Source organism: Delphinus delphis, chromosome 5 (assembly GCF_949987515.2).
Source record: "Delphinus delphis chromosome 5, mDelDel1.2, whole genome shotgun sequence".
Lineage (NCBI taxonomy): Eukaryota > Metazoa > Chordata > Mammalia > Artiodactyla > Delphinidae > Delphinus > Delphinus delphis.
Window position 1 is genome coordinate 94,740,110 of NC_082687.1, and position 10,504 is coordinate 94,750,613.

At 43.1% G+C, this 10,504-nt stretch overlaps 1 protein-coding gene across 1 annotated transcript; it reads right to left on the reverse strand.

Annotated features, from left to right (window-relative positions):
• Positions 1–270: 270 nt before the first annotated feature.
• MED28 (mediator complex subunit 28) lies at positions 271–7,092 on the reverse strand. Its single transcript, XM_060012771.1, has 4 exons — positions 6,934–7,092; positions 4,854–4,920; positions 3,769–3,881; positions 271–2,476 (listed from the first exon to the last, which is right to left on the reverse strand). Exons 1-4 carry the CDS (start codon positions 7,090–7,092, stop codon positions 2,279–2,281), a joined length of 537 nt encoding a protein of 178 aa, XP_059868754.1. The 3' UTR covers positions 271–2,278.
• Positions 7,093–10,504: the final 3,412 nt, after the last annotated feature.

Here is a 10,504-nt window from a genome sequence, read left to right on the forward strand (position 1 = left end):
TAAAACAAGCCAATGTTATCAGAAAGTGCCCATAGGGAAATATTATTGTTACTGATGACCTACCCATGGTATTTCTAGTGTCCATAAGACTGCAATCCGCATTGTGGAATATCAGACTTTGTGATTTCCATGGTCTACTTTTAAAGTGGTTTCATTTTCCTAGGACACTGGTCACTTTCACTTGAAAAGTGTTTCTATGTAAATTATATAATTCCAAAATACACATGTAACCTCAATAGGTAGAGGAATAAAACAAAGCTCAAAATAACCAGGAAAGCCAATTTTAAAAATCCAAAGAAAACAAAACTACTAGGAATGGACTATAGCAGACCTTGGCACACTTGGATCAAATATTTTGACTTCCTAGGTCCAGGACATGAAGAAGATTACAGAGGGCATAACAGCTACCTCAAAGGGGCTTTTTGAAGTTTAAGCAAAATATGGGTAATGATACTAATCGTGAATTGGAATTAAGCCTTGCCAGGATTTTTCTGTGAATAACTGAGCCTCACCCCATCATACATCTCAACTTCAATGACTGTAGCATCAACTTGGTCATTTGTGATGGTTTCTAGATTATTCTTTGAAGTGAAAGATCTACTGAACCTCTAGTCTTGCCTCATGGTGCATTGCTTCCCCAATGCATGGATGCTCAGCAGATTGAAGGGAACTGGGAATGGCCATTCACAATGCTGACCTCGCTGTCAGTCCACGCTGAGCTGTCTGACCCTCTGATGGAGCGGTGCAATTTGACAAGAGCCAGTACAACTTTTAGTGGTCAAAATATGTTCTCAATCCTTTGGTGCTGGCCCAGCAAGTGGCCCATAAACAGTTGTCTCTTCTATGCACCATCAAATCTTTGCTCTTTGAATAAAACTTTATAAACAACTGGGCAATAAAAACGGTTGTGATTTGTATTAATTTTCCAAAGAAAGGTGAAATTAGATGAAGGCTGAACTTGGAAATAGGAAGCTCACATTAACCTCAGTCAGATCATCAATAAAACGTAGCTGCGGTGCTTTGAGACCGCCTAGAGAAGTGGGATAGGGAGGGTGGGAGACGCAAGAGGGAAGAGATATGGGGATATATGTATATGTATAGCTGATTCACTTTGTTATAAAGCAGAAACTAACACACCATTGTAAAGCAATTATACCCCAATACAGATGTTAAAAATAATTAATTAGAATAAAATAAAAAAATAAAACGTAGCTGCTCACGCACTTATGTCATTTTGAGAGAAATGCAATTACAACTCAGACTCACAATTTAAAAGTAAATTTACTACCTAATCAAAACATATGGCCCAATAACATAAATTTTTAAATATCACTGCTCCTACCCTCCCGCAAAAGTAAATGAACACTACACAAAATATAAACTCACCCCAAATAAAAGTCAACATTAAGGGGGCTTCTCTGGTGGCGCAGTGGTTGACAGTCTGCCTGCCGATGCAGGGGACACGGGTTCGTGCCCCAGTCCGGGAAGATTCCACATGCCACGGAGCGGCTGGGCCCGTGGGCCATGGCCGCTAAGCCTGCGCATCCGGAGCCTGTGCTCCGCAACGGGAGAGGCCACAGCAGTGAGAGGTCCGCGTACCACAAAAAAAAAAAAAAAAAAAGTCAACATTAAGGATACTGCTGGATTCCTATAGCACTAGTTACTGCAGTACAGTAACAGTTATTACACTAACCTACGATATTATAATCCTCTTCCAACCTATTTACAAAATATCCTCATTCTGAGGTTCTGGAAGTGTTACATCGTTGCATTAGACTCCTCTTCTTTAGGTAGTTCAGTCTTGAAAAACAGCAAATTTACATATTTTTATATACTGCCACTGATAGGTAAATTATCATAAAAGGCCTACAACCAAAATCCTCATCCTTTGATATGCAGATCAGATCATACAAGCTTTTCCCCTCAGATCATACAAAATAATCTAAAACTGGAAACAGATAAACACTCATACAAAAATAAAAACAAGCAGCAAAAAACAAAAGCATAAAAAGGAATCTGTAAACGGCATCATATTAACAGTCTTAAATTTTGCTAAAGACAATACACTTGGTTTACCAAAGCAATAAGCATTTTATAAAGTACTCCAGAAATAACGCTTATAAAAATAGGGGGAAATTTTTAGATGAGAGCGCAAACCTAAATCATCTCACTCTCTGGCAAAGAGTTCTCCCAAAATGTCATGTCTACAAGAAGTGATGTTTGGCAAAACTGTGTCTGGGCTGACTCAGCCACCAGCTCATGTTCAGGTGGCTTTTCCTCAGGTTTGCTTCATCGGTGCAGGGATATTTGCAGATGCCTGCTCGAGGTAGGCCAGGGAACCCTGAGGGATGTCGGCTGGCTTTTTGTGCTGCATGTTGATGTCCTCCAGCACCTGCTGCCAATGTCTCAGTTTTGTTAAGTGCTTCTGGACCAGAGCATCCTTTCGCTGTAATTCGTTCCTCAGTTCCGAGACATCCTACAAACGAAAGCAATGAAGCCAGAGTAAACTCACAAAACATGAACATAGTTTCTGATTAGTTAAGAGCACTAAGAAGTAAATTCAAAACAGAGAACCAACTGAACCATAGTGGGCTGATTACTCTGCTTGGCTGCATACTTTGAATAACCCAAAACAATTCTTCTCATGAAAGATGCCTGCTTAACAGTTTTCATTTTTAATTCATGTTCTTTTAGTAAGTAATACACACATTACAAAATTCCAAAGTACCAAAGGACAGCCAAAAAGAAGTCAGTCTCTTTCCCATCCTGGTCTCCAGGTACTCAGTATATCTCTCTATCCAAAGGCTACTGTGAGAAGAATCTAAAACACTGAGAATCTGAAACATATGTTAACTGTTTTAGAAGAATCCACAGCCACTGTTCTATCATTTCAGATTATTAAGTGTTAAAATCTCATTTTCAAGAGCTTTTTAATGAGTAACAGTATTAAAATCCTATATTAAGACCTGGCCTTGAACACACCTAGACTGTCACTCAGGTATTCAAATCAGGAAATGATCTGATAATGGTGAATTGTAAGAATATCATCTTCTTACCATTCACCTTCCCAACAGCTGGTAGCAAAGAATAAAATGAACATTTTGACTAATTGCTCAGCTTGTGGGAGGAGTTATTTTAAAAACTGCTAAAAAAAATAATCATCCCAATTTTAGTATTTCCCACTGGGGGCATCACTGTGTTTTGGGCAGGAAGATTCTGCCCTCTTCCACACTGCAGGGGGCAGGCCCTGGCCCTACCCACTAAATGCCATTAATGACAACCTCAACAGACTTCCAAATACCCTGGTTTCAAACAACTGAGATAAATGAAATCCTGAGTTTCAAGAAGCCTGGGACAGAACATTTACTTTTTGGTTCCTTGAACAAAATTGCCTAGAGCCCTTCCTGTGTGTAAGGCACCAGGGACACACATATCAGTTCCTGTTCAAAATGAGCTTATCATCTACATTAATGGCTTTTCAACCTTTCAAGCAGAACCTTTTCTTTTTTTTTTCTTAAAAGAAAATTCTTCCATGAAAGCCAGTGTATGAAATGAGTAAAAGCCGACAGCTGCTGTGTTTGAAGCACTGCTTTCCACCTCTGACCCCCAGGTCCAGGTTGTCATGAACACTGACAACCAACATTATACATTCAAGCTATGAAGCCCCACTATAACTAATGGGCAAATGGGGCATCTCATTTAAAGCATAAATGGAATTTTGACAACATTTGCTCTTCCTTAAACTTAGGGAGAGAACTCAGCGTGTACCTCTTTGATAACTTGCTCTGGTTTCTGGACAGATAACTGCAATCTTTTTTGTAGGAAAAAACATTCTGTCTGTCTCGCAATATCTAGAAATTTCTGGATACACTGATCAACACCTTAAAAAAAAAAGACCAAAGTATTAAATTAAGGAAAACACTAGACACATATCTCTCTCTCATAAATCAACAGTTGGAATACCAAAACAGCACCTTCTTGTAGATGTAATCGGGGATTTTAATCCTGCCCACAGCAATATTACTGACCTCAACCCCCTATGTGTTAAGCAACATTAACTAGCAGATAATCTGTGCTTTTACCAGGTGAATAAGAAACCGAACTACAATGCAAAAGTTCTTCTGAAGAAAGACAATCCAGAGAGCCAACAATTAACATCATGATTTCCAGTTAAAATGAAACATTTAAAACACAGTACAAAGAAATCAGAAGTACCTCTCTCGGGACAGAACTTGGGTGAGGAAGGGGAAGCAAAAAATTTAGTTCTTTATTTTTTTAAAAAGACACAGAGGATTTCTTTTTAAATTTACTTATTTATCTTTGGCTGTGTTGGGTCTTCGTTGCACGCAGGCTTTCTCTAGTTGCAGCGAGCAGGGGCTACTGTTCGTTGCGGTGTGCAGGCTTCTCATTGTGGTGGCTTCTCTTGCTGCGGAGCACGGGCTCTAGGCACACGGGCTCAGTAGTTGTGGCTTGTGGGCTCTAGAGCGCAGGCTCAGTAGTTGTGGTGCACAGGCTTAGGTGCTCCGCTGCATGTGGGATCTTCCCGGAACAGGGCTCGAACCCGTGTCCCCTGCATTAGCAGGCAGATTCTTAACCACTGCACCACCAGGGAAGCCCAACTTAGTTCTTTAAAAAGCAGTACACGCTATTGGTCTTCTTTGTCTTGGTACCAATATGAATAGCTCATTCATTATAAGTGGCTTATTATGAGTGACATAAGATGTCAATAAACTGAACAAAGAACCAGCAGTATATAGAGATTACAAAAATCTTATTCCCTGGAAAAGTTCTCTTAGGATACAAGCGGGACTGAAACACATCAAGTGTAAAATCAGCAATGAGGGAATTCTTACCAGTTCGAATTTCTTCCTGATCTGTACCATTGACATAATCCTGACTCACCAGAGAAGCAAAACAAGCCTGTGTGATCAAAACATATTACAAAAGAAAAAAATGTCATTCACACATCAAGAATCTTACTTTAGAGTAAGAAATAACTTCTCTTGATGGAAAACGAAGGCTGAGCCGAGTCTCGCGAGAAGACTAGGTGGGTGATCCCGGTAGCACCTCTCCCCATCCTTTTCACTTGGCTAATTCCCAATGCCCGCCTGGGTTTCATGTTTTCTGGGAAGCCTTCCTTGACAGCCATGCCCAGATGTGCTCTCAGAGTATCCCGGGTTTCTTCTATCAGAGCACTGATCCCCCAGCACAGCAGCTGCCTGCTATCTATCTGTTTTTTCCACTGCACAGTCATGAGCTCCTTGAAGGCAGGAACTGTTTTCTGTGTATTCTTAGCACCCAGGACAGGTCCTGACACATAACAGGCTCCTTCACTGTTTCACAAATATTCATCAAGCACTTGCTATCTGCTACCACTGGATTAGCACTACAGATACAATGAGAGGAGAGGAGGGCAAAACAGGTGTTCTCTGACTTCACGGAGCCTGATGTAGTGTGCTACAAAGAACAGCAAGGCAAGGTCGATGCGGAAGTGATGTGTGAGCTGGGGGAGGGACCTGGAAGCCCAAAGAGAAAACGAACAACACAAGCAGAAGGTCTCTTGTGGCCAGAGTACGAAGAGATGGGTCTGGAGCAGAGACGTGAACACGCAGAGCTAGGAAGACCACAGCACCTCTTGGGCTATCCCCACAGCCACAGGTATCCACTAAAGGGTTTTAAGCATTAGAGTGCTGGTGGTCAGCTGCGGACTTTTTTCTACAGGGCCAGTGTTTCAGCAAGAGCTCATGATGAGAGCCACCTCCCCTCTCCGTGCTAGATGCTGCTCTAAAAGTTTCCTTTATGGTTTAGCCCCACCCCAAAGGCGTCTCATCCTCCTCCCAGACGGAAGAGATTTCTGTTCTTTAAATCTGTTGTCTCCAAACTTTTGAATGTACACCCCACCAGCAAAAGCATTTTGTCCATGCAACCCCAATAACACGTTCATTTACAAACTATGTTTATCAACTACTCTGCTATTATATACAGTATAAAAGTCACACGACTAGGATTTAAAATGTAGAAAAGGTAATTCCAGTTACAAGTTATTTTATTTCCACACGTTAATGGCTCATCTTCCACTTTAGAGACCACAGGAAGCCATCTTATTTCTAAGCACTTATTTTGTACCTCTCCTTTGTCTGCTATCACTCCCCATCTTCTTTGGTACAGGGTTAATGCTTGAGCAGAACTCAGAGTTTGGGTCACCTCTGCCTCTCTCCTCACCCCCCAGCTTTCCTCCTCCTTCCTCGGCCCTGAGTACCAACTTCCCCATAGTAACTTTTTTTTTTTTTTTTTGGTACGCGGACCTCTCACCGCTGTGGCCTCTCCCGCCGCGGAGCACAGGCTCCGGACGTGCAGGCTCAGCGGCCACGGCCCACGGGCCCAGCCGCTCCGCGGCATGCGGGACCCTCCCGGACCGGGGCACGAACCCGTGTCCCCCGCACCGGCAGGCGGACTCCCAACCACTGCGCCACCAGGGAAACCCCTCCCACAGTAACTTTTAAATAACTCCCAGCTCCAAAGTCCCACTACTTTAGGACCGTTTAAGGGTGGAGCCCAACGGAAAGGATACAGGACATAGGAGTGGACGCTACAGTCCGGAGAGGATGAGCACGTACTAAACACGCAGGGACGCGGGAAAGGATACTCAGGGATGGAACCAAGGATGGGGTGGGACGGGAACAACCCACTGAAAACCTAGAAGAGTCCCACGGTTGGGGGCAGTCAAACTTCAAGTCCACGTGGCTCCAGAAATGTCTAGTTTAGGCATCTCTGCCAGCCAACTAAAGGAGAATTCCGGCCACCATTCAATTTGAAGACTAATGCAAGAGACTAACGTGCAGGTATCGCCGAAAGAGAGAAGCTGCGCGCGCGCAGCATACGCTTCAGAAAAGAAGGGAGGCTGGGAACAGAGACGCCCACGTCTTATCTTACCTCGAACGATGACTCCAACTCGTCCACCAAGGTACTGTTAGAAGTCCTCGGAACGCCTGGTGTGGCCTGAAGAAGCGAAGCCTGGGCCAAGAGACCCGGCGGGGGTGGCGGAGGTCCCGGTGGCTGCCCGGAGAACATGCCTCCTAGTGGAGCCGCCATTTCTAAAATGGCGGCTAAGAGGCTCACTGCGCCTGCGCGGGAGCTGGGGCCGCGGGTCACGTGATGTGGATGGTCACGTGATGTTGTTGAGTGCACGTTGGCGTCTGTTGGACGCCCAGGAAAGCTATTGTTTGGTGCTTCGTGCCCTCTTCTTACAGCTACGCAGGCAAGGTGGCTTTTGCTTTTGCTTTTTTAACTTGAGAATTGAAGGCTTTGATAGGGTTTAACACAGTTGTGTGAAGAGGAGAATCAGTAACCACGGTGGGGCGAGCCCTCTGGCGGAGTCAGGATATTCCTGTACCAGCCCCGCCTTTGCTCTCAACTCTTGAAATGACTTTGGCCCAGTTGCTTTCTCTGGGCTCGGTTTACCCGTTGGTAGAAGGGAGGTGCTCATCCATCCCACAAACATTTATTGAGAGCGCACTGTGTGCCAATTACTAATCCAGTCACTGTAGCGGGAATAAAGAGGAAACATGTCCCCTAAATTTTCCTTTGGGAGATACAGGTAACAAAACCGGCTTAACATTATTGAGGCTCCCTGTCTTATGTGCTGGGAGCTATTTGCTTTAGATATTTATGGTTACATCAAGGAAAGTCACTATGCTAATCTTTTTTTAAAAATATTTGCTTATTCAACTTTTCAGAAGCTAAATATATTTTTTCATTATAATTAACTTTACAGTTATCATCCAGCATATCTGTTGAGCCTTCCATGTCCCAGGCTCTATTTACTGATCTGAGGGTTATAGCAATCACCCCAAGTTTCTGCCCTTGGAGAGTTTACCATTGTTTTGTGGGAGAGAGATCAATAAACATGTACATATATAGAGTGAAATCATGTAGAGATAAGTGCCAAGAAGGAAAATAAAGCCCAGTAAGGGGATGACTAATGTTGGATTTTATTAAGTTTTTTTTTTGGCTTCATTGGGTCTTCATTGCTGCATGCGGGTGTTCTCTAGTTGTGGTCAGCGGAGGCCGCTCTTCATTGTGGTGCAGAGGCTTCTCATTGCAGTGGCTTCTCTTGTTTTGGAGCGTGGGGTCTAGGGTGCGCAAGCTCAGTAGCTGTGGTGCACGGATGGGCTTAGTTGCTCCGTGGCATGTGGGATCTTCCTGGACCCGGGATCAAACCCGTATCCCCTGCGTTGGCAGGCGGATTCTTAACCACTGCGCCACCAGGGAAGTCCCAAGTGATGGATTTTAGATGGGTGGTTGGAGAAGGCCTCTCTCAGGAGATCTGCACTGGAGTGACTAGAGTAAAGTTTAATTAGGAAAGTTTTCTAGACCGGGCGGGGGGGGGGGGGGCCTTGAAGAAGGAAACTGCCTGGCATATTTAAGGAGCTACAGAGAGGCCAGCAGGGCCAGAGTGAGTGAGGCAGGCAGAAGTAAGGAAAAAACAGAGGCTTCCCATTGCCAGTCAGGTCTCAGATCAAAAGTCACCTTCCCAGCGTCAGTCTGATTGGACCCACACTCCCAGCCATTTCACCCTGTTTAATTTTCTTTACAGCACTTGAACACTTACCTGAAATTATCTTTTTCATTTTTCTTCTTCACTAAGTTGCCTTGCAGACATGCACACACGCACACAACACGCGAACTGGAAAACAAGATCTATGTGATCAGGGCCTGCCTGTCTTGTTCACCTGTATTCCCAACACCCAGAACTGTGCGTGGCATAAAATAGACATAATAAATATTTAATTGAACACAAATAGAATGCCATGAGGGAACTTAGTGTACTCCAGCAGTTCTCAAACGTTTTTGGACTCCTTTACACTCCTAAAAAATTATTGAGGACTCCAAATGTTTTTGTTTATGGGAGTTATGTTGGGCAATATTTACCTATTAATTAAAAATAATAGGTAAATATTAAAACAGAATTTTAAAAATATATTCATGTAAAAATAAGCCGATTATGTTAACATAAATAATATTTTAATTAAAAATGTAACTATTGTATACAATGAAAAATAGAGGAGTGGAACCATTTTACATTTTACTCCTGGGTTTCCAATGGCCATAGGGCTGCTTGAATTCTGGATTTCTTACTTCAGCTGTCTTTTAACACTACTGTATTCTAAACCGCTGCTTTGGATTTGCTGCTCTCTGAAGCCACGGCTCTCTCAAGCCCTGCCTTGTCCTTAGTGATTTAGATGCGGATTATACCACCAGTCTCTGGAACATCATTCTAAGGATCCACCAAGGTTTTGTGAGTACCTGGTAGCCAGATGCACCAGCAGTGGCAACTAAATTTCATCTCAACCAGATTAGATAAGCACAAGAATCTAGGACTACAACCATGCCTTTTGTATCTCACACTCTAGTAAACACAAGAGTTCTATTGTTCTTTTACTTATAAAAAGCCTTTGATAGAAAGGTCAAATCCCTATTTGGTCTTCTGAGAATCACACAGAAGAAATCTAAATGTTTTTAGTTTCCTTTCACAAGCCGGTAATTCCACCTCTCCGTTTCCATCTTTCCTGCTGAAGTAGCTTCTGGATATAGATACCCAGAGGAACTTGTGTTTACACACTATTCCTGCCTGATTTTAATTAATTTAAATTCATGTTATTTATTAACATGGATATGCATGTCCATTGTCATTCCCTCTCTAAAAGCCAGTTTAGACACATAATATGCATTTACATGTCAAGTTTTTAAAATATTAAATGTTAAAAATAACTCCAATTAAAAAAAACTGTCAAACGTTGTCAAAGTCTTAAAAAAAAAATAGATCCTATTTGTGGGTAATTTGATTCACCCAATACAAATGTAGCAGAAATTTAACCCCAGGGCTTCCCTGGTGGCGCAGTGGTTAAGAATCCGCCTGCCAGTGCAGCGGACACGGGTTCGAGCCCTGGTCCGGAAAGATCCTACATGCTGTGGAGCAACTAAGCCTGCACCACAACTATTAAGCCTGAGCTCTTGAGCCCGCGCGCCACAACTACTGAAGTTTGCACACGCAGAGCCCGTGCTCAAGAGAAGACCTAGCTCGCTGCAACTAGAGAAAGCCCGCGCACAGCAACAAAGACCCAATGCAGCCCCAAAAATAAATAAAATAAATTTATAAAATATAATAAAAATAAAAATACTTAAAAAAAAAAATTTAAACCCAGGCAGTCTGCCTCCAGAGCTGGCATTCTTAATTGTTCCACTGCAATGCTTTCAGTTCAGGGACTTGAATGGATGTGGAATTTATTTGGAAATACTGAAAGAAGACCATAAAAGGGACTGTCAATGGGTAAACTATTTACTTACCACCTGGAACTAAAACCAATCAAAATTCCACTTGTGCAGATTTAGAAGGAAGCTCTAGGACTTCCCTGGTGGCGCAGTGGTTAAGAATCCGCCTGCCAAGGCAGGGGACGCGGGTTTGAGCCCTGGTCCGGGAAGACCCCACATGCCACGGAGCAAC

Excerpts from the sequence above, each read along its gene's own strand:
- MED28 (XM_060012771.1), bottom strand. The coding sequence starts at position 7,092 with ATGGCGGCTCCACTAGGAGGCATGTTCTCCGGGCAGCCACCGGGACCT. Across the intron at positions 4,921-6,933 it reads AGTTGGAGTCATCGTTCGAG|GCTTGTTTTGCTTCTCTGGT; the intron begins GTAAGATAAGAC and ends TTGATCACACAG. Across the intron at positions 2,477-3,768 it reads CAGAGCAAGTTATCAAAGAG|GATGTCTCGGAACTGAGGAA; the intron begins GTACACGCTGAG and ends TTTCGTTTGTAG.